The sequence below is a fragment of the Aulonocara stuartgranti genome (assembly GCF_965226115.1).
Source record: "Aulonocara stuartgranti genome assembly, chromosome: 8".
Lineage (NCBI taxonomy): Eukaryota > Metazoa > Chordata > Actinopteri > Cichliformes > Cichlidae > Aulonocara > Aulonocara stuartgranti.
This window is the reverse complement of record NC_138959.1, coordinates 21,120,367-21,145,004: the sequence shown is the minus strand read 5'-3', so window position 1 is coordinate 21,145,004 and position 24,638 is coordinate 21,120,367. Positions and strand designations below refer to the sequence as shown.

The 24,638-nt window shown below is 40.4% G+C and overlaps 1 protein-coding gene across 3 annotated transcripts; it reads left to right on the top strand.

The window, feature by feature from the left end:
* Positions 1–1,084: 1,084 nt before the first annotated feature.
* Positions 1,085–24,487, top strand: LOC309712624 (voltage-dependent T-type calcium channel subunit alpha-1I-like). 3 transcript variants are annotated; one of them, XM_082543565.1, is made up of 33 exons: positions 1,085–1,186; positions 2,754–2,911; positions 3,104–3,204; positions 4,207–4,343; positions 4,519–4,607; positions 6,014–6,173; positions 7,036–7,321; positions 7,522–7,614; positions 7,813–7,970; positions 8,240–8,282; positions 8,373–8,498; positions 8,731–8,879; positions 9,207–9,392; positions 9,985–10,102; positions 10,537–10,692; positions 10,806–10,880; positions 11,002–11,118; positions 11,228–11,313; positions 12,251–12,374; positions 12,791–12,859; positions 13,010–13,194; positions 13,340–13,466; positions 13,708–13,833; positions 14,314–14,403; positions 15,256–15,421; positions 15,558–15,706; positions 15,825–15,934; positions 16,025–16,158; positions 16,273–16,331; positions 16,473–16,551; positions 16,826–16,947; positions 17,100–17,258; positions 20,322–20,726. In XM_082543565.1, exons 2-33 carry the CDS (start codon positions 2,773–2,775, stop codon positions 20,427–20,429), a joined length of 4,026 nt encoding a protein of 1,341 aa, XP_082399691.1. In that variant the 5' UTR covers positions 1,085–1,186; positions 2,754–2,772; the 3' UTR covers positions 20,430–20,726. The 3 variants fall into 3 exon arrangements, with proteins under 3 accessions (XP_082399691.1, XP_082399692.1, XP_082399693.1); XM_082543566.1 differs by lacking the exons at positions 1,085–1,186; positions 20,322–20,726 and adding an exon at positions 24,162–24,487 and having other exon boundaries at positions 2,846–2,932; positions 3,141–3,204; XM_082543567.1 differs by lacking the exons at positions 1,085–1,186; positions 2,754–2,911; positions 3,104–3,204; positions 4,519–4,607; positions 20,322–20,726 and adding an exon at positions 24,162–24,487 and having other exon boundaries at positions 4,273–4,343.
* The last annotated feature ends 151 nt before the right edge of the window (positions 24,488–24,638 follow it).

Here is a 24,638-nt window from a genome sequence, read left to right as displayed (position 1 = left end):
AGCGGATCTCATTATGTAATGTTGCAACATCTTTTAATTTCAGCTTTATCAGCATCGTCTGGAAAGTTGCTTGTGTCAATATGGTGACATCTCAGTCCTAATACTCGGTACTAAAGTAAAAGAAAGTAAATAATAGAAAGTTGAAAAATGCCATTGAGTCAATAGGATTTAAGATGATCGCTTCTATCACTGTATCCTGTGTTATTCTAAGTACTACTAAACTTTTCGTACATTTCAAATGGCAAGGGTTGAATAGAAACATAGCTGGATGTATAGAAACGTGCCAATATGGATACACGATTGTTGCTTAACTAGTAAGGGTTTTTTTCGGTTTATAAAAAATTACACTCCAACCTCGTGACATCATCCTCTGTATGTCCAACCAGTTTCTAGAACCGCTCAGAAAACCCTCACAAATACTGTACTCTGTACCACAATCAACAATAGCTGTAACAGGTATTAACTACACATCTAGTATCAACTTGACAGTTATGAAAGACTCATTATTAACAATGTAAAAACCAAAATGAAACAAAAACTATTGCAAAATGATATAAAACTAAAGACATTATAAATCAAAAATCGTCATGGTATATTGTCATATGATCTACCGTCTGGAATGCATTGATGTACAAAATATAAAATTATTAAGATTGAATTAAGATTGATCATTATCTAAAAATAAAAAAACAAACAACAACATAAAAACTCAGGTGATTAAAAAAAATAAACATGAGGCACAATCAACATGCTTACTATTTGTTTTTGTCCTAGTTTAGTATTTATTCCTAATTTTTGCGTCAATTTTTGGTGTTTCTTTGGGGCAGATCTGGTTAGAAAAGTGTTGCCAGTTAAGCAACATTTTGTACAAAAAGTTTAGGTGCTGTAAACTTAAGCTTCAGTCTCCACCTTTTCAGCCAGTACTTTAATGATTAAAATATTAGCTTCAACACACCCGCTATCAATAGTTTCTTGGGCACACATTAAAATATTATAAGATACATTCTAAGAATAAAAAAACTTAAAGGGATGAAATTACTGTTTAATAAAACAGTTCTTGCTCTTCATTGTCATCATCCGGTTTCAGAATGGTTGCTGTTGGTTACAGCTTCACGTCAGAGTTTGGCTCATTTACCTTTGATTGGCCGAAGTGAAGGTGAAGAGGAGAATTCACAATCAGAAACCTGTGAGTCTGTTTGGGGGGAAAATGTAACTTAAGTGTTTTTGAAAATGTAAAAATGAACATTTTCAGAGTTAAGTGTAATAAAGTAGTTTTAAATTTGTTTAAAATAAATTGTAGTACCATAATTAGGGTACAGAAATGTCCCCAAAGCATTGTTGGATTTTCTGTTGATTGATTGATTGATTAATTGATTGATTGAGCTAAATTAGGAAAGGGTTTTCCAAGTTTTACTATTGTATGTTTACTGCTGAACCTGAGGGTAACATGTTTGCAAACTGTTAAATGTTTGTCTCCAGTGCCTATAGTTATTATTTAAAAGAGGCTAGTTAGTTAGCTAGCTAATGCCATACGCAACTCTTTTATCCAAAACCAGTTAGCTAATCCAACCAAATTTGGATAAGTAGAAAACAAATTGAGAGTTTATGATTGTGTGTCGCCTATTCATGTCTATGACAGTGTCATACTAACAGCCCCATCATGTAGCCTCCAATGACTGTAGCTTTAGGCTAATGCGAAGTCACTAAAATGTTAGCATGTCGTCTAAATAAGGTACACTTAAGGTTAATGTGTTGAGTCACTGCTCTTCCGGACATACAACTTAAAACAGTCAAAAGTTGTCAATTCATTTCAGTGAGAACTACAATCATTTTTTTTTTTTTTACATTTATTTGACAGCTTTCCTAACTCATTGGTTCTGACATGTTGCTAACACTCAGCTATCATTACCCAGGTTGATACTTTACACTTATTTTACATTTCACAGTAACTGGTACAGGTGTCATGCCAAACATTAATCCTATGATTTTATGTGCGCGCGATTATTAGTTTTATTATTATTTGTCTAATATTTTTATTATATTTCCAATTATTAATATAATTAATTAATTCTCCATCTAACACACTGTAAGCACTGTAATAGATTTTTACTGATTAACGTGTTTTGAAAGGATCCTTGCAAATGGCTGTGCGCTATTTCATCTACTCTGTATTCTACATTATAATCAATACAGATCCTTTTGGCCACTGGATTTCTGCTGCACCCTCGGCATTTTTTTATAACTTTCTTCAAAGAGATTTCAAGACATTTTTAATGTCAATGGAAGTTTTTACCTGGATGATATATAAAAGTCACTTTGACAGAAACTGATTGCAGATATGTCTGAGAGCAACAGTTTCTGAAATACTCAGACCAGCTCCTCTGGGGTCAACAATTAGCCACATTCAAAATCACTTAAATCCCCTTTGTTCTCTATTATGATAATCAGTTTAAATTTCCACTGTTATTCTTGACCATGCTTGCATTAATAAATCCACTGAGTTGCTGCCATGTGATTGTCTGATTAAGTATTTGACTTAAGGAGCAGTTGAACAGGTGTAATGAAATGTATCCAAACATTTAACAGAAATCCATATAAAGCCAACTCTATTAGTGTGGGACTACTTAACCTTTTTATGCAAGAGAACACCTCGCCATGCTCTTCATACTCTGAAAAATTATGCAGGAAGTTGTTTCTCCAAATAGATCTGTATATCATGGTTTTCTTTACCCCTTTTTCCTGACCTCTCTCAGATGCGGTTCTGGTTTCATTATGCATGAAATCCATGAGAGATGTAGAGGCGTCGTTGTAGAGGAGCAGCTTCCCTTCCCAGAGGTGGCGCCTGTGTGCTTCAGACTAAAGCAGACGAGTAGACCCCGCAAATGGTTCCTCAAAATAGTCTCTGGCCCATATCCTTTCTGTACTGAATGAAGTAAGAATGTCATTAACTCAATTTCAAACCTTTTTATTTATTTTTATGGTTTTTTTTCTCTTGTATACCACTCAATATGTCCACGTAAAATACTTTTAGTATGAAAGCTTCATCTGTTGTTGATGAATTTTTTTGAATGTGTTTAGACCTTAACCTCTTCTTCTTCTACATGGTTGGATTATTTGTCCATACTGGTGGTCCTGCTCAGCTGCGTGAATGACGGCATGTACCAGCCTTGTGTAGAGGTGGAAGAGGAGAGCTTCACCCGAGAGGTTGTTATAATGAGCTGAGCGTCAGAAGAAGAGACTAGCAGACTAGAAGTGTTTACTAGAGACCTGCTTATGTTTTAGTCCAATGCTTATCACTGTGCAGAAGAAATTATGCATCTTCATCTTCATCATCTTTGGTTGGCTGTTCTAGTTCTGTAGAAAAAAATGTAAATTTTGGGAATCATGAATATTTTGCTAATATTACTACGGCTGAACTTCAAATCATAGCAATTTAGATGAAGATGGCACAACAGGTCCAACAGAAAGTATACAAATGTACAACACGTGAACTGTCCCTTTAAAGACTAATGATAAGCTGTAGTTTATAACACACTTCGTAAACTCTCTCATTTGTTAGTACCATAATGTGCTTGCGTAATCTTGATTCTTGGCTTCATGATGTCCCCGCTGAAAAATCCTGAAGTGCTTTGTCAAGGACAGGTTTTAAGTTTAAAATGTGAGTTTTTGTACCATATATGATACTAACAGTGCTAGTCCTACACTTAATATTTCAATTCTGCAGCTGCTTTTTAAATGTTCTTCTTTAAAAACTGACAGGATTACTGACATCATTTAAAAGATTTGTTGGTTTGTCTTATTTGTGGCCAAAAACAGATTTAACACAGAAAGAGAGAATTTTGAATGACATACATGTATTTCATTTCCACATATTTCTGTTGAATGACTTTAATTAAAATGGTTATCTCTTTTTTCTTAACCTGACATAAGTCAGCATTAACTGCGTCAGAACAGTCACTTAACAATATGTCATCTTAAAGTGGAGGTAACTTATTGTAATAAGTCAAATTAAACAGTAAAATCTTGTAGGAATGGATCAGAGCCCATAGCCTGACCCCAAGACCCCCTTAAAAGCTCAGATGCAGCATCTGGATATAGTATGTTATATCTGTGCTACTGCCATTGTTACCAGTGATTGTATGTTAACAGTATGCCTTGTATGTTTTGATATTTGATATGACGTTGTTTTTCGTTCTCTGTATACAGATTTTGGGTTCTCTCGTCTTTCTTTACTTCATCATGGAAATGCTCATTAAGACAATAGCCCTGGGATTCATCGGCCATAAAGGAAGCTACCTGAGCAGCCACTGGAACAAGTTTGATCTTTTCATCATCTTTGCAGAGTTAGTATCCATGTGTCTATATCTATGTGTCTCTAGAATTTAGTTTCAGTTTAAAAACTTTTGCAGGGCAACTCCAAAAAGATGCAGTTTTACATTATTGGAAGGCACACTTATTTTTATGAATGAAAGAAAGTAAAGCTCTTCTTCTCGTTTGTGTCTGTAACTGCCCCCTCAGGCTAATGGATTATACGTTTAGATTCTTTAATCTCCACGTAGAAGCATCTCATGCCATCAAGCCAGTGAGACTAATCAGCCGAGTACCAAGTAAGTCGATATTTACAGAGTTTGGATAGAACAGAGGCCTGATGATTGTCATTATTTAGATTAGTATGGTTATTTTGAATGTACACTACATTGTTTAGACTGGAGGGCTAAACAAGGAGAGTTTTAAAAGGCAGGCGAGCATGTAGCATGGTCATCCAAGTTTGTGAATTTGATAACTCAAGTACAAAGTGATGTATGAGTTTCAGTACATCACCTATGATATCATAGATGTATTTACTAAAAATCTTGGACTAGTTCAAATCTCAGTGACCTTGACCTCAAGCTCAAGTTCTCTGAAAATCTTGTGATTGCGATAATTCGAGAATAAGGTGACGTAGGATTTTGTAATTGAATCCATAGGTGTGTCTACTGGGAGGTTGAGGGGTAGCAGTGTTTTTTCTTTGTTAAAATCAGATTTAGTTTAAAATGTTGAAGCACTCCAGTTAAACGACAGTAACAAAGATTTTTGCTCCACAGGTTGTTTATTTGTAACTGAATACTGTGAATAAAGGTATTTGCTAAATAAAGTATCTTTTAAATATTTAAGATTTCACAGTAAGTAATGTAAGTAATTAAATTCTGAGACGTTTTTCGTGGAATCTTTTCAAAACAATAAGAAAACAATGTAATAAGAAATTAGTGAAATTTCTCACTTTCGGATTTATTTCTTCAGGATGTTTGGTTGATTTTCTGTCCCTCTCCAGTAAAATGAAATAACCATATGTCACGAAGTGGGATGGACTCAAGCGCATACTTCACAAAAAACACAGCACACCAGCAAGCCCGCACACCAAGGGTTCCAGGGAAACGGAATTCCTGTTTACAGACAACAAGTGATAAATCCAAAGGGTCAGTGATACGAAAAGGCAACAAGAGACTAGTACTTCGGAGCTTACTACCGAGGTTACTCAATAGTCCAGCGACGACATGTTTCCAGCCACTGCCTTAAGTAGTGGATGAGTTCAGGCGATGAGCCACAGGTGTGTGATTAACTTCAGGTGCGAGGGCCAGGGGCGGGAGCCCGCAATGAGCTCCGCCCCGGCGAGACACGGCAAGCGTGAGAGAGGTAGATGTAAACAAGAAACATATGTAGCCAACCTGAGTCAGCCGGGCAGACACGGGGACCATGACACCATAAGACCACAGAGAGCAAACTTACAATTTCAGGAGGGGATCAAATAATTATTTCCCCCAGTGTATGGATTCGTTGTTTGGTCATCGTCGAGCATATGGAATGCAGTAATTGAGTTTCTGTTAAGCTTTTTACTATGATCTATACAATTACACAGTACCTGCTGGATCCAAGGAAAAGGGTTTTAGTCCAGAATTACAAAACAAATTAAAGTTTTCAGAGAAAGTCGAACTATTATTCACGTAAGCTACCATTTTCTTGCTCATTTGTGTAGGTATGCGGATATTGGTGACAATACTCCTTGAAACGGCCCCCATGCTTGGTAATGTTCTCATCCTCTACGCGTTTGTCATCCACATCTTCGGAGTCATTGGAGTTCAGATGTGGGCGGGGAAGTTGCGCAACCGCTGCTTCCTGGGCGACGACATCCTGACGTATGTAAACTGCTTCATCTGCTCTTCTAAGACTTTCATGTTTTTTCTTTTCTCTCTGGGCAGCACAAGCTTCTAACAAACTTTAACCAATTATTTAATCCAACTCTCTGCCTATGGCAAATAATGTCTGTAAGTATTAAATTTATCAAATGCCTTCCATCCATTTTCTACTGCCTATTGGGGGCAGGGTCGTGGGTGCAACAACCTAAGCATAAAACCCAAACCTCCCGCACCCCAGCTTATCCAGTGGAACACCATCTGACAGATGTAATCTCTCCAGTTTGTCTTGGGTCTATCCTGGGACCTCCTCCCGGTGGGGACTGCTTGGATCACCTCACCCAGGAGGCATTCCAGTCAGATGCCTGAACCATCTCATCTGGCTGCTTTCGATGTGGAGGACTAATGGCTCTACTAGTGAACTCCTCAATCTATCTTTAAGGAAGAAGCCACCCTTTGGAGAAGTCCCATACACTCAAAGTACCCCCACAGGATACTCAAAAGGACGCCGTCAAATGCCTCATTTAAAAACTGTGTTCTTTATTTAATGTGGTCATTTCTGTCTAATAGTAAGTGTAACAAATATGCAAAAAATGAACAAATCGGGAAGGGGCATACATTTTCATGGCATTGCAAAAACCCTACAATATTAGACAGAAAACCTCAACATCTGACATGAGCAAGTACCAGATGACTGTGGGACAGAAAAAAAAAATTCTTACAGAAAGAAACATCTGGCAGAGCCAGGCTCAGGGAGGGGTTGCCATATACAGCAGCTTCTCATACATACAACACTGAAATGATTGACTATATTTAAATGATTGTTTTACATAATATGTGCACATTGTTATCTGTTTCTATCTAGAATTTATAACGTGTCTCTGAGTCCATACTTTGTGCCCATCTTTGGTGGACGGTCCTCGTTCATCTGTTCACCTGACGACAAGGGTGGAGGACGCTTTTGCCGTGATGTGCCGCCCTACCAGGAGCATGGCAAAATCTGCACACTGGCTGCAGACGAGCCGATCCAAGCCGGCCAATGTGTAAACTGGAACATGTACTACAATGTATGCCGTGCTGGGGACCACAACCCTGACTTGGGAGTTATTAACTTTGATAACATCGGCTATGCCTGGATAACCATTTTCCAGGTAAGAAATTGTTGATATGCACAGAAACATCTGGATTATGTCGACCTCTGTATGGCAGTTCATTCAAAGATTCAAAATTCATAAAACAAATGCATTTTCTTTGGCATATAGTGCAGTTTATCTGTTCATCTGCCTGCTGTTTTGCCATCTGTAATGTAGAGGGATAGTATTTATGTCTCTCTGTGTCTCCCTGCTCCCAGGTTGTGACACTTGAAGGATGGACCAATATCATGTATTATGTTATGGACTCTTATTCCTTCTGGAGTTTTGTGTTTTTCATACTTGTCACTATTGTAAGTACCCACACCTGTTAAATCATTTTTATTATGTATTCAATAACAAGTATTGACGTGCCCTTCTGGAAACCAAAACTACTAAATCAGAGGATGCTGAACTTTTTGTTTCTTATGTGTAGATTTCAACAACCCTTCATAGTTGGTTGTGCAATTTCCCCAGAAACTCTATAGCTAATTCTTCATCTCCTCAACTAGATTGGCTCCTTTATCATAATGAATGTGTGTGCAGTCATCATTGCAACCCAGTTCTCAGAGAACTTCGCAAGAGTCACAACAGAGCAGCATGCTGGTCCTCTGTCTTTTAAAACTCTCTTCAGGAAGTTTGTTTCCTTCCTGAAGATGATGACCACCAGGTAAGAAAAGTACTGTGGCTTTAAAATCTAGACTTTGTTGTGTTTGAGGTCAGATTTGTAGTTTACAGGGTGCTAAAGTATGTAAGACTGTGTCAGGAATGTAGTTTTAAAAGTATTAGTCATGTCAGCTAGGTAAAAAAAACAAAAACAAAGTTGAGCTTTCTTTACAAATGGAAGTAAAAAGAAGAAATATTTAAGAATAAGAATACAGAAAGTACTAGAAGAACATAGGCCACAGCTTAGGTCAATGTGTGTTTACATCTTAACAGGGTGCAGCCCGTCAAGAGCTCAACACATGTCAAACCCACACTGGTAAGACCAGTTTGCAACTGGGTGCAGTAACATCAGTCATAATAGCGTTAGCTGTTTGTGATTCGCCTAACCAACTGTCTCATCTTCCAGCATCAGGTCTGGATCCCTTTCAAGGAAAAGTTTAACATTCTCATCAACACTAAATTCTTTAATCGAATCATCATTATTGCTATTTTCATCACTATTGTTACCATGGCGATGGAGCACTACAACCAGGTGAGACATGTTTGCGATTATTTATCACATAAATTTGATCTCAGTGATATAAGAAGCTTGCGCTGTTAGATTAAGAGTAAGAAGAGATAAGAGGCGTCATTAAAAAAATCCATATTTACTTTTGCATCTAATGATGACTCTTCCCTTACGTTCATGCATTTAAATGATTCTTATTTCTCTTGTCTGTGTGTGATTCTGTTTTCTTATTTATTTCCATTTTCTCCTCCTGCAGCCTCAGGAGTTGACGCGAGTATTAATTGTCAGTAACATAATTATTACCATTATATTTGTGGTGGAGATGATAATAAAGCTGATCGCCCTCTCGTGGATGTACTTTGCGGACCTTGACAACATCTTCGACTTTGTGGTTGTTCTCACCAGGTATAAACCTTTATCCTTTGACTTTGAAACTTTGCTTATTGTTTTATTGTGTCACATTCGCAAACATTTCTTTGTTTCTTTAGGGGTTTCTCAAGTTTAAATAAATGTAACTTTATTCTCGCTCTTCTTACTTTTGTCATTTTTATTTTTCTTATAAATATTTCTGAAGCCACATCCTAGTGTTTGTATCATGTTAGATGTATTTCCAACAGGTCAGACTAATGATATCAGTATAATAAAGCATCATCTCAGCATACGGTTATTAGTCATTGTGGACAAAGTGATCTGACAGAGCTGCACGTTAATGTGTTTGTTTGTGGTTTTCAGTTTATGGGAATTAGGCTCCAAAGCTGATGGCAAGCTGTCAGTTGTGCGAGCATTTTATGTGCTGCGCTTCGTGAGGGTGTTTCACTTCCTCCCGTACCTGAAGAGGCAACTGCTGGTCCTGAAGAGGACGATTAGAGAGGCATCCACTCTGTGCTGGTTAATGCTGTTTGTCATTTTCATTTTTAGGTATGTATCCACACACCAAGAGTCTCGGTGTACACATTTGTGAGCTCTAAGATGTTATATTCATAGACTGTATATAAACGATAGACGTTGTTTACTGGGCTGAAAAGTAAAGCCAATACCAAAGTTCCTTTAAATTACATTCTGCCTAACAGCCACCAGGGGGCGACTCCTCTAGCGTCAAGGTTTTTTGGACGTTTATGGGTCTGTGAGTGAGCCTACTCGCATCAGTAAATAATCTCCTGATATAGACATTATTTAAAATTCTTAATACATTGTGGTGCTAATTTGATAAATTATGAAAAGTAATGATGGAGAAAAATGATTTTAAAGCATTGATACTTTGCGCCTGCCAAGTGATTTACATATGAGCATGCGGTGTCCTTCACTCCACAGTCAGAGCTACTAGTTACAATTTAAAAAAAACTTGATGAATAAATAAATATATTTAAGAATTTGCACAAGTTGAGGCTTCAAAATGACTGTTTGCTTCTTTAAATACAGTTCCTGATTTAGTTGTTATATTTTCTGTCACCCTTCAGATGCCATATTTACATACATGTGATTCTCACTGCAGCTTGCTGTTTGTTTGCAGCATTGTGGGCATGCACCTCTTTGGATGCAAATTCCACTTCAGGTCAATATATAATGAAACCGCTGATGATCGAAAAAACTTTGACAGCCTGCTGTGGTCCATGGTCACTGTGTTCCAGGTGAGGTTTTGACTTTGGGATGTGTGTTGTTTCATTGTCATGTGCACTCAATGGGCGCTTTATTAGGAACATGTGTCACCATCAATAGAAACCTCCGGGATGTGGGGGATCATAAAGTGTCCAGTGAGTGTATGGCCGGAGTCTTTATGCATGGAAAATGATGTGCTATGTGTTAATAGATAATCTTTTATTATACTACATATTATCAAAGAACTTCTAAATATTCAAGAACATGGAAAACACAATGAAAATGAGGCTGTAGTGTAGGATGTGGGGGAATGTCATCAATGTCATTGATGTACAGCTGACAAATCTGCAGCCCCTCTGGCCATGTGATGCTCTCATGTCAATTTGGACCAAAATCTCCAAGCTGTGTTTCCAGCACCTTGTTGAATCTGTGCCACAAAGAATGAAAGTTTTGTTAATCTATCTAGATTCTGACTCAGGACGACTGGAACGTGGTGCTTTATAATGCCGTGGCTGCCACCTCCCCGTGGGCAGCTATCTACTTTATTGCCATCATTGTGTTTGGAAAAAATGTTCTTCTTAATGTACTGGTGGGCATAGGGGTTGACAGCTTCCAGGCCAGGGTAAGAACTGTTTCAGTTTTCTTGAGTTTAATGTTAAGTTACGATAACATTAAAGGTGTGTGTGTGCACACACACCGCTGCCGATCTCTGTTTCCTGATGTACCTTCTGACAGCCCAGTGAAAACATTCATCAAGACTCCTCTCGCTGTCCCAGCTTGGCATGTGAGGCCGAAAGCTCCCTTGAGGAGGTACTGAGAAGGCTTTTAATTGACTTTGCTATTTGCTGATTTATAAATCCAGCAACTGGCTGAAGGTGCCTTTGTTCAAACATTCACACTGCCACTCACACCTTTGCTCATGTTATTCCAGGGCCCCAGAACAATCACAGGAGAATATTCTGTTCCTGCCACTGAGCCCAGCAGACCCAGTGGGAGTGCCTCAGCCTCTGAGATTCCCTCCACACAGACAAAAAACAACAGTTTCACTGTAAGTATAAAAATGATTGTTTTTAAGGTCTAGGTTGGCTTTTTTTCAGTATTTTATTTATGCTTTGGATAAAGAGGAGTGACCGATGTGTGACCGTTGACTCCTGCAGAGATTTTTGAATAGGATTCAGAAAGTGCTGCTGTGGTGCCAACAGCATAAAGACTGGTCATTGTACATGCTGTCCCCACAGAGCAGGTAAGTGATTCACACACAACAAGGGACACACACTTCATACTTAGTTTCATGAGATTTTTTACTCTGTACTTTATTACGTTTGACTGGACAGAGCTCCACTGACTTTTACGTTTTTACTAGCTGAGATTTCCTTAACACTGAAGCTCATTCAGGTCCACTAAACTAGTTAATAGTTACTCAGAACTTAGAAAGACTTTTCCTGTGCGGCTCTACACATCTATAATTTACTTGGATACAAATCAACAGTCATTTAAATTGTATTTAATCCGCCTTCGCTCCTGTCCTATCTGTTGCTGGCATTAACGCTCTGGAGTCACCGAACACGGCAGCACTTTCAGATCATTCACACGTTAGCAGCAAGACGCTGAGTCTTTGTTTCAACTGGTGTTTGAACAAGTTTTAATCCTAACAGTGCAGCTATGTGGATGTTAATGGCACTTTGATGCAAATAAGTCCTACACCATGAAAATAGATTGACGCTAATAAGATAACCATGCTTACAGTATGATGAAAGTGGCCTCAGAGGGCTAACAGCAGCATGTTTAGCTGGATAGACAAAGTCCTAATGACGGTACCTGAATAGTGTATTTACTGTCCATGTCCTGTTTGTTATGAACTGCACAGGTTCTCCCTGATTTCCTTGACCTTGTAAGACAAATCAATATTTTATAGAAAGTAAAGGTAAAAGTATAAAATTCTACACTTCTGAGGACCAACTGGATTCAAACATATACATATTTTACCTGTATATTCGATGAAAGGTGAATTTGTGCATACACATACCTAAATTTAAAATTAGTTATCTAAAATATTCAAATGGTTTTACAGAACAGTGAGAGGAATCCTCGGGACATTTCAAGCCTCATGTTTTTCTGACCTTAATTGTGTTTGTTTCGTTCTTAAACGACTGTAATTACAGTGTCGGTGTTTGTTTTAGGTTGCGTAGATTTTGCCAGCGTTTGATGTCTCACAAGGTGTTTGACCATGTGATTCTCTTCTTCATTCTGCTGAACTGTGTCACCATTGCTATGGAGAGGCCCAGTATAAACCCTAAAAGCATGGTGAGACCCACATCTGGAGCAGTTACAGATATACTCACTCAGAGAAGCACAAATATATAGACGCATTTCAGATGTGGCATCTGTGTGGAGTTACATGCTGCCAAGCTGGGTGATGAACACTTCAAGCCTCTGTGCAGTCCTGTAAAAAAAACGTAAAAAGATTTAGCCTGTAGAGTCTGAGGTCTTTGAGTCTCGCACGGTCTGACTTTGGGGCGAACTTGCTCCTGAGAAGATTGTGGCATTGTGTTAACACTCACTCGAACTCCCCAGACCAGCAAACGGACAATACTTTTGCTTCTATAGAGGTTTTCACACTTGCACGTAATGTGTGAAACTTCTTTAGTATACCTAATGAAGTGTCAAGTGAGCATATGTTTCTAAAAGAAAACACAAGTGAATGTCGCTCTGCTCTAAAGGAACGCTTGATCCTGAATGCATCCTGTTCTGTTTTTACTGCCGTCTTCCTGATCGAGATGGTTATTAAGGTAAACACCAGATTTGCTTTTATTTATTTTTTCAAAATAATGTTCTTCAGTTTTGATCAAACATTTTCAACCTCAGATTGTGAGTACTTTCAGCTTTGGGAATCAGGGATGTTTTGAATTTATACTGTTGATTTATTGCTTTAACACAAGGTTATAGCTCTTGGCTTGGTGATCGGGAAGGGCAGCTACTGCCGGTCATTCTGGAATCTCATGGACGGCTTTTTGGTGATTCTGTCCTCAACCAACTTTATTATCACTTTGGTCACTTCTGACAAAAAGAACATGCTCAGCATCCTCAAAGTTTTTCGGCTGCTAAGAACACTTCGCACGCTGAGGTACCGTGTGTACACACACGCTGTGTAAATAGATGTTTGTTGTCATATGCAGCACCTCATTTGAGATTTGTCTTACTTTTCTCTGTATATGTCTGTGTGTAGATGTGCTGGCGTTAATACATACATGTATGTTTGTGTGTCCCAGGATGATCAAGCAAACCCCAAAACTGAAGCTGGCTGTCAAAGCTCTTATTGCCTCTGCTAAACCAATTGGGAACATTGTCCTGATTTGCTGTGTCCTCTTCTTTTTCTTTGGGATCCTTGGGGTTCAGGTTAGCCCCCACCCCCTCCCAAACACACCACACACACACACACACACACACACACACACACACACACACACACACACACAGACTTTTTGAACAAAATTACAGCATGACTGCTTGTTAGCTTTTAGCCAAAAATTCACAGTTAACACCCAAGAGTGTGTACTCCTTTTGGCATCAACAGTGTAATAACCTGACATCACAATAAACCCTCTGCCTCTGTCTTTATTTCACACTCACGCTGCAGCTGTTCAAAGGAAAGTTCTTCTACTGTGAGGGTGAAAACACTTCAAACATCACCAATAAGGCCGAATGTCTCTCTGCTAATTATACGTGGGTTCGGAAGGAGTACAACTTTGACAACTTTCCTCAGGTACGGACTAGTTCCACATTGTTGTTAAGTACAAGTATAGAAACGATCAACAGCTCCATATTTAACACAACTTGTCCATCATGTCCACATTCCCCCCTCTACACATGTCCAAATCATCTCGGCCTTCCATCTCTACCTTTGTCTCTAAATCAAGTTTCATATTTAAGTCAACCTTCCCCTTCCCCCTCTCGTCCTACTTTGTCTTCGGCTAACAGTAGCATGGTTTCCACTGGATCTGTTGCCCAACAGCACTGTAGCCATTGTTAACAGTTAACCCTCCCCTTTTATCTGAGGTTGAGATAGGTACAATAGGTACAGCCTCTCTGTGGCTGAGTTTAAAACATTTCATCTCAGAAGTAGGATTCAAACTCAGACCTCCAGAGGAGACTGTGACTTGTTAATATTAATGTTCTATTAATATTGGCACCCGGAAAATAAATGTATGTCAACTTAACAGCTGTTTCTGTGTTTCTTATTCAGGCTCTGATAGCCTTGTTTGTGATGTACTCTAAGGACGGCTGGATGAACATCATGTATGATGGACTGGATGCTGTGGGAGTAGATCAACAGGTAGTTTTGCTACCAGTACTTTAATGTATGTTTTGCATTGTTGCTAACACACATTATGAAGTAAAAGGATTGTGATTATATGGGATGATGTAACTAAGTTCATGGTTTGAATTTACCTTTTTTGTTTTTCAAGCAAGTTTCATGGGTTTGCTAACTGAGTTCTTAGGATCCAGGAAATAAATGAAGGTCTGAAGGACATAATAAAAAACCCATCAACAAATTCATGTAGAAGAAGTAAGGGTGCCCTTAGTTTTTCACATACTATTTTTACATTTTTGTTTAGTTTTTGTAAATTAATAGTAACACAGACTAATGCTTGATGTGCTGTTGTTCATCTGAGGATATATTTATGCCATTTTAAGACCTGGTGGTGTCATGATCTATGAAAATTTGAAAATTTGACATCCACCAAGGTCTTCAAGGTCACCTCAATAATTTAAAGGTCAAAACACTGTAACTTAGAAACTACAGTTCCTAAGACTGTGGTGTTTGTTGTCAACATATAGAAAGTACCATACAAAAAATTAAAATATCATGTCACATGACCTCTGCAATATTTGTATTGCAATATTTTCACTGCACTCCAAACTTTTTTGCAATACATTTAAAAATAACAAAGAAAACAATGAATATATACAAAATACAACACTATTACTGTTACTATTACAAGTAAATACCTCCCACAGAGTGAGGTGCCCTGACAGAGGTTTGCTCTCTGAGCGCTTCTTTATATGTTTCCAGTCCTTCACACACTCTAATGTCCAGTCTAATGTCACTATAGAACGATTATTAAAGTCCGATTATTTAGTTCTTAAATTTCTCACAGACTTTCCTCTTGTGTTTCTTTTTCAGCCTGTGAAGAACTATAACGAATGGATGCTCATTTATTTCATCTCCTTCATGGTAATGAGTTTTTTCCTCCTCGACATGTATATCGGCGTCATGGTGGAGACCTTCCACGTGTGCCGGCAGCAGCAAAAACAATCGCTGCAGAGAGGAGGAAACTCACGGGATAAAAGTAAAGTTGATGAAAATAAAGCATCGTTGGGCAAGATACTGAACTCTGAGACTTCCTCTCGATGCACCTATCAGAGTGTAGATGTTGGTGGATGTTTAAATACCTGTACCCTTACATGTGTGCATGTCTCTTCCAGGTAGAGAGGAGAATTATTTCAGGCACTACTCCCTCGTGCGTCGCCGTATCTATGACCTGAGTACCAGCAGATTCCTCGAGTTATTCATGACAGTAGTCGTCTTCATTAATGTCGTGTTGATGGCTTCGGAACACTATAATCAGCCTTTGGTAATGCAAATCCACACACACACACACACACACACACACACACACACACACACACACACACACACAATCCTTTCAAAAAATGCACATGTATCTATGATAGAAATGTGTGTGTGTTCAGTATGTAGATCAGATGATAGAGTACTCCTTCTATGTGTTCACTGTCCTCCTGGTCCTGGAAATCATGCTAAAGGTTGTGGCGTTTGGCGTACTGAGGTTCATAAAAAACAGGTAACACAATTATGCCCAAGAATTTAACTTACGTGGTTTGTTGGGTTTTGTAAAGGCCTGATTGACTGCATGATGTGTGTTTGTCTTTAGTTGGAATATGCTGGACATCGCTATAGTCTTGGTTTCCTTCATCGTTATCATTTTCACCAAGATGAATATGGAACACCGTCTTCCCATTAATCCCAGCATCCTGAGCGTCACTAGAGTGCTCAGACTAGCACAAGGTACACACACACAAACACACACTTGACAATATGAGATCTTTTTTATTACTAAGGCATTTGTGTGTTCTACACATCTACAAACACTTTGAAGACAACACTTGTTTCCCTTTTCAGTGCTGAAGGCCAAGAAGATCAGAGTTCTGCTGAGAACCATTACTAAGACACTGTCACAGGTAAACACCCAGAATAAACTCACTAAGACCAGCTGATTTTACTTTCCATGCTTAGAAGTCTTTAAAACAAACCAAAAGTAGGATATATAAATATATACATTCAAATCTTCAAAGAGGATTTCACAGGCATTTTGGTTCCAGGTTGGAAACCTCTGTCTGCTCTTTATGTTCTTCTTTTTCATCTACGCTGCACTGGGAGTGGAGCTCTTTGGCAACCTCGGTCAGTCAAACTACTATCATAACAGTCACACACACACATAAATGTATTGTGCATGATGCAAAGGAACCTGATAGATGATTTATTTTATTTGCACTGCATCTACGTTGTTAAGTAGAAAAACAAGGAAGGGAGATATTTGCGTAACTTGTACAGCAGTTTGGTCAACTGAGGTTGTTAGAAATGTGCTAAACTGAATTATTGCATTTATCAAGGAGGCAGTGCAGAAAAATCACTGTGTGTGTGTGTGTGTGTGTGTGTGTGTGTGTGTTGTCAGAATGCACCCCAGACTATCCATGTGAAGGCATAAATCAGTACGCTAACTTTAAGAACTTCGGGATGGCGCTGCTCACACTGTACAAAGTGTGCACAGGGGACAACTGGAGTGGCATTTTGAAGGTACGCTTGTACTCATTCACCCATGCACACAAACTCTGCACATGTTGTCTTTTAAACAGTGAAGTCCAAAACCTGTAAGTAAGGAATAATCAACACTTGAATCTCCAGTCAGGGTTTTGTGGTTCATTTATACCTGCTCTGTGTGTCTAAAGGACACATTACGCCCATGCCGTCCCAATGATAAAGCCTGTCCCAGCTACCTGTGGTGGGCCTCGCCAATCTGCTTCGCCACCTTTGTGGTCTTGGTTCATTTTGTTCTGGCAAACCTGGTGGTGGCAGCTGTCGTGCAAGCATTGGAGGAAAGCAAAGAGGTAGTGTTGCTACATGTGAACAGACTTAGAGAGCCCACAATCATGCAGGTATTCACCAATAAGAAGATCTGGTTTTGAAACCAGGATCACGCTGATAACCAGTTGTTCTCTTTTAAAGCTCACTCACAGTAACACCAACTCCTCCATATAAGCTGGAACAGTGGGCATAAGCTGCTCAGCAGGTTCTTGATAAGAGGACATCAATTTCCTGTTATATAGATCCTATTCCTGACCCATCATCCTTTGCTGTGAACCAGTTAATAGACAACCTGGCTGGTGCATTTGGTATCTGTCAGCTTTGATGGCAAATCACCACTCAAACACTAGGTCACTTTATGTGCTAGAGCGGTAACTACATACACAATGCCTCACCAGAGCTTTTGTGATTGTCCCCCCCAGAGGTTTGAAGGAGAAGTGCGAGTTGAAATTTGTTTTTAGGAAAGAACACACCTTCCATCTGTAATCTAACAGTACAGGCTAAACTTTAGCTGTTGTCAAGCTAGTATATATATGGCCAAAGGTTTATGCATATTCATGAATGTAGGCATGAATGTCATAATAATTTGAGGATTTTATTGATTTCTTTGAACAGTTTATTGATATAGAGTACAATTATTCTAATGCCTTGAAAAACAAGACTTTGTTCCTTGGGTTTGCAATTATTGTACACCTAAGTCACGCCTTAAATAGAATAGCCATCAATAAGCTCGTGCTAAAATTATTGCTGGACATTTGCTGAAGGTAATTCTTGGCAGAATTGATAGAATCAATTTAAACTGTTTGGTTTGTTGGCACAGACCCAGATTTCAAGCATAAATCACAAATTTTCAACATGTTGTGGCCGGAGGCTTTGGGAAGGCCATCCTAGAAGCTTAATGGGCCATTTCTAAGCAGTGTCATCCAGAGTCGTCAGTTTAAACAATTATGCAAACATACAATTTAATATAATTATTTGGATATGTCACCATTTTGGCAACTGTCACCCTCAGATGAGGGAAAATTGGTTAGTGGGTAGTCATTACAGGAAGTGGCTTTTGAATGGCAAGCCATCTAGGCCATAAACATTTACAAATCATTTAAGAAACAATGGAAAAATCAACATTTATTAAGTCAGGACACTGTAAAAGTTGGTGAAAACTCCACGCTAGTAAGTGGAGTTTTGAACCTCTTCTTCTGAGTCATTGAATGCCGCTTTGTACATCACACTCAACGTTTATGAGCACTGGAAAAAGTGTGCTTTTTCCAGTGCTCAGTGACAGCAGCGATGGTGCTTTCTTAAATTATGCAGGGCCCTACCCATTGTTTTCTCATCCACTTAAGTTAAACTTTGATCACCTGGAAAAGAAGAAGTGCAGACTACACCAATTCATCATGGAATTTAAATTAACCCTCCTGCCATCCTTTAAAAAACTCACACCCATCACCCTAGGGACCATTCTCAGCCACGCCATAAAAAGACCATATATCCATATTTTATTCCACTTTAAATTAGCCAACCTTGTAAAACTACTTCTCCCTGAAATATTCATGTAAAGTTTTAATTATATTTTCGTTGTTTTAACCCTTCAAATCCCAGTGTTATTACATGAGCGCCCTGTGTTATAAGCCCCAAAAACCAAAAAACGAAACTAAATATTTCCACAAAAAACCAGTTGAAGTAATATGTGATTGTCATTATAAGTAGGCCTTTAGATGGACCAAAGATTGGCACCAACATACATTTTGACCTGCCATTATTTTTTTTGCATTTTTTTTGCAATTTAAAAATTAAAACTTCAAGGCCCTGAGTCTTCATTGACATCCAAGAAAAGAAGAAAAAATAAAATCATATGATGATAATTTGGGGTTGAAAAATAGCGTTTATAATGGAAGTCAATGGGCAGAAAATGGTCCCCAGGGTGATGGGTGTGGGGATTTCTGCTGCTCAGCCATTTTAGGCTGATTTAAGGAATTCACACTGGAATATTAACATTGACAGGTAAAAACTATCCTGTGGCAAGTTTGGTTATATTCCACTGAACACAGTGGAAATGGCAGCCATTTAACACATAGCAGTGGCACAAAAAGGTCCCAAGAAGGCAGGAAGGTTAAGTGGATGAGAAAACCATGGGTAGGGCCCTGCATAATTTAAGAAAACGCTGTCAGAGCTGTCACTGAGCGCTGGAAAAAGCATGCTCAGTGCTCCAAAAATGCCATTTTCCCCACCACTCAGAAGGAGGCGTTCAAAAAGCCACTCGCTGGCATAAAATATGGTGTCCTGGCGGGGTTTTCCCCAACTTACGGCATCCTGACTTATTAAACTTTTTAAATCATTTCTTAACCAGATGGGTTGTAAAAGTGTTGATTTATGGCCTTTTGAAACCTGAAAACACTGACAGCTGTTAAGCATGGTGGTGGTACCATCATGCTCCGGTGCTATATTACTACCAGTGGTTTCGGTACATAAAAAGTAGGTGGAATAATCAAAAAGGGTGACTACCTCAAAAGTCTTCAACTTCACCTCAAGTCAACTGCCAGACAACTGAATTTTGGACACAGGTGTTTAACAGGATGATGATCGTAAACATCAGAAACTATGTTTGAAATAGATAAGGCAGACTAAGATTAAGCTTCTAGAATGGCCTCAACCCAATAGAACACTTTTGGGATGAATTAGAGCGGAGACTGCGAACAAGGCCATCACAAATAAAGATTCCCATGAACACACTTCTAAACCTGGTGGAAAGCATTCTCAGAAGAGAAGAAGCTGTTGTAGCTGCAAATGGCAATATAGTGCATGAATGTCTCAGAGCATAGCCTCTATTTTTCAAATATAATAAATCATTACAACACAGGAATCTCTGACGTTAATTATATAGTTCATTTTAAAAAGGTATTTAGTGGCGAACGTGTATAGTATCCTATAATATCGGAAAAATGCTAATAAAATACCTTGAAAACTGTTTTGTTGACCATGGATTATCCAGTATTAATTCTGCCACATAATAATAATCTAAACAAATCTTGGATTTCTCACGCTTAAAATGAAATAAAATCTTACACAACAATATTTAAATATTTCAGAAAAGGCCTAAGACTGAATCCTCAGACATCATGCAGCAACCCCAGGAGTCTCCAGGCGAACCCGTCATATCCAGCTCAGCTGGTACCACCGAAGGAGTCCACTTGTAAATCACTTCATACCTTAGACTTGTTTTTGTTTATACTTCTCTGTTACTGTGACATTTTCTGATATCCTGTAAATGTTAAAATTTTTATGCCTATGTACTTTTATCTTACTGTAAACATTTTTAACGAAATTCACTTAAATGTTAACAGTTCCTTTGTTAATAGTTGTTTATATAAACTATAGGTAAACACTATATATAGATAAATACTACAGACATACACACGTTGTTTACAATTAGTAGTATTATAGTAACTGCATTACAGGTGTGTTTAAACACCAAGATCCATGATCTTATGCACTCTTTTAAATGATCAAACCTTTAAAATGTAAAGGAATAAACTTCTTATAAAAAGTAGCTGAACTGTCTTTATTCCAAAATTATTTCGAAATGAATTAAGATTTTTATAGATTTATCACCACACAAACACACACTCATGGTTTACGGTATAAGTGCTTTCACTGTATAATTAAGCAGTGTCTACATCATGGCTCATTCTAATTTAAACGAGGTGTGAAAATGAGTTGAAATTATAAAACACATTGATGACTAATATCACTGAGACAACAAACTGATCCAATCAATAAAAGTCACTTTTGGACGTTGACGGACTAGTTACACAATATGGGATCAACAAGAAAAGATTTTTAGAATATCAACAAATTAAATCCATAGTAAAAAAGAAATTTAAACCGGGTCAAGTTGAACTACAAACACCACCAAGTGTGGTTCAATTTCTTACTCTTAAACCCCCCAAATTACTATCCAAAATATACAGAATGCTTTCTAAAACAGATGAATCAATATCACTTCCTATTGCAAAATGGGAAGCAGATTTATCAGTTAACTTAGACCTAAACTTCTGGTCTCAGATTTGCTTAAAAACCTTTCATCTAATTAGAAATCCCAGTCTTCAATTAATTCAATACAAAATATTACATAGAGTGCACTATACAGGTCATCGGATGTTCAAGATGGGCTTTACGTCTACCAACAACTGCTCACACTGCCAAACCAATTCACCGGACAATTATATCCACGCTCTTTGGTTCTGTCCACCAGTTCAGAAGTTTTGGCGCGAGATATGTGAAGACTTATCGAAGTGTCTGAAATGTAACATTCCAACTTCCCCCTTAGTGTGTTTGTTGGGCAGCTTAGATAATGTCACTTCAGAAAAGAATATCGCCCATATGGTTTTCACTGCCCTATGCATAGCCAAGACAACAGTCCTCATGAACTGGAAAAATAAAAATAATCTTAATTCTAACCAATATAGAAATTATCTATTAGATTACATTAGTCTTGATACAGCCTCTGCCACCACATCAGATCAATTGCTCTGGGCTCCTTTGATCAGCTCCATCACCTAGTGGGGGTGGGGGGGTCATAGTTTGGTCCCGCCTTCACTGTTGTGATTGGTGTGGGGGTAGGGACAGGCTTAGGGCGTCGGGGGGTTCCCCGGAGGCATCTTCCTTGGGGGGCTCAACCCGGGGTAGCGGTCATGTCCGGTTAGGGGCTCTGTTGGCTCTCAGGTGACTGTTTCCTCGCGGCTGCGTGCAGCGGGGCTAGGGGAGGGTCTGTGCTGACGGACGTGGGTTACTGACCTGGTAGCCTGGCTGCCCCTGGGTGGGTCCGGGATGGGCGTGAGGTTCTGGGGGCGCTCCGTCTCTGGGCTGGGACCCGGACCGGGCCTCGGGGGCTTGGGTCCTGGTTGGTGTGTTGCCGGGGTTGTGGGCGGGTGGGTGCATGGGGGCCCAGCCCTGGAGCAGGGTGCCGCCGGTGCGTCGAGCCACCTGGGGGGCTCTTCAACTGGTGGGGGAGATTGTCACATCTTGCAGGAGCTTTCCTCTGCAGGAGGGGGAGATACAGGAGAGGTGGAGGAAGATCTCAGCCTGGGTGTTTATTGTCTTATGTAGTCTGGAAGATGAGTGGATGGTGGGGTGGGTGCAGTTTTCTCTGTGGTGGGGTTGGGTGGACTGTCCCGGGCTCTGTGGGGCCGGGCGGCACTGCTGCGCTGGGCCCCGGTCTGGATGGGCCTGGGCCCCCTTTCCCTGGCGGGTCGCGGAGTATGGGGGTGCCTACTGGGGTCAGCGGGGGAGCTGGCCCCAGGGAGGGGTCACTTGCCCCTCCCTTCCTTCCCTCCCCATCTCCAGCTGCCTCCCTCTTCCCGCTCCACCACAACCACCCACACATGCAGGGCCTTGGAGTGGGGGTATGTCACCAGGGTGCAGAGGAGGCTACCCCCCCCCCCCCCCCCTGTCCCCTTCTGGCTGCCTCTGCCTCAATTTTATCCCACAACTTAGACATTCACATTACTCACACTCTCATTACACATACATATAGGATCTTGGGGGTGGGCACGATACACGGAGTCCAAAGTACCATCAGGGTGTACACCCCACCCCTGGCATCGTTGCCCACCTCTCAATTTTAAATACACGTAGACATTGAGGGCTAGCAGGAGGGACCATGCGCTTACCTGCTGCTCTCTGGCAGGTAGCTCCAAGCCCTCCTGGGTTTTAAATGCACCTTAGAACACACATGCATCAACATTACAATGAGCGGGTGGAGGGAGGTTTGGAGTCTTCTCTCACCCCCATTCTCTGCGACCTGCTGGAGCGGGGGGGCTAGGACTAGGAGGAGGAGTTGGCCGTCCGACTGCGGTCTGGAGTGTGGAGCCTTCCTGCTGCTGCGGAGTCGGGGCGGTCTGCCTCCCCCCACCGCAGGGAAAAGGGAAACACCACCTGGGTCTGGGTGCAGTTCCCCCCTCCAGGGGCGGGGGCACCTAGACCCGGTTTGTAGAGTACGCTTGGGGAGTGTGATCGTGTGTACAACGTCTCTTTATGTCTGTCTCCACGTTGGTTGAGTGTGGAGTAAGTGCATATGAGAGCATGAGGGTGGGAATGGATGTTTGTATCTGTGTGTGCCTGTATGTCTGTGTCTATATGTCAGGTTGGGTGTCAGGCGCCACCTCTCTGGGGACATCTCAGGCCCTCCAAGGTTTGGAGGCCTATCTCCACCCACCACCACTTCCCCTGCCAGTGGTGGACTCCCTCAGGTGTCGGTGCGTTGGTGGTTCTTTGTGTCTGGGGATGGGCGTCCAGGTACACACCGGCTCACTCCTTGGCGGCCACTTATCGGGGCCTGGAGCCTGGGGCTCCCTCGGGCCACTTCGGAGGTGGGGTGCCCCCGGCCTCTCGGCTTGGGGCTCGGTCACTCAGGCGCAGCTGGCTGCCGGCGGAGCTCACGGGCGCGTCACTGCAACTCCCCCTGGCTTCTGCTCCGCGGCTGCTGAGTGAGCCCTCATCTGGGACTCTCCTCAGCTCTTTCTGGGACAGTGGCGCGGCTGCCCCTCTGTTGGTCTTCCTTGGTCTCTTGTGTTCTGGGGGCCTCTGGATGTCTGGAGTTTTGATCTCCTCCACACCTGCTTCACGCCCTGGAGGACGGGGCTGTGGCCCCCCCACACCCTCTAGCAGATTATTACATGAAGGAACCTTTTAAAAAACAAAAAACAAGCGCGTCCATGCTCACAGGTGTACACATGGGTGATCACACCCACAAACTACACCCTTTTTGGCTCCTACCTCAAAGCACACTGTGTTCTGTTGATCTTATGTGCTGCACAATAATGTTTAACATTTAGTATTTACTGTCATATTCCCATATATCATTGTGATGTTGTTTATTCTATTACTCTTGTTCTCTTCTGCTTGCTTTCTTTTTTCTTTCTCAGCAGGTGATCCAGGTGATTGATATATGCATTTTTTTTTCTCTGCCCGTTCTGTTGGTTTTTGTCTTTTGCCCTTCTCCCCCGTCCCTCTTCTCAGCTGTTTCTCTTTCCTTCTTTCTTTCTCCCCTTCTTTCCCCCAGTCAAGTCTGTCCCGTATTCAGTAAGTGAAAATAAAATAAACAATAAAAGGTGAATCAAATGGACCATTACGGCAAGGCTGGGATGGTCAGTTTGGTAAAGTAAATCCGTTGGGCATCTTTCTTTGCCTTTAGACAACAATTCTGATGGCAAAAGAGCCAAACGGGACAGGCCAAAAAAAAAAAAAAAAAAAAGTCACTTTTGGATCACTGGAGAGTTGGGTACAGATTATTGGTAATAGAACAGTACTGCCCTCTGCTGGTGTTAAGAAGTATGGCAATATTTCTTCTGCATGTTCATGCACCAAGTTTGGGTTTGATTGATTCCTTGTTTTGCAGTTTTTTA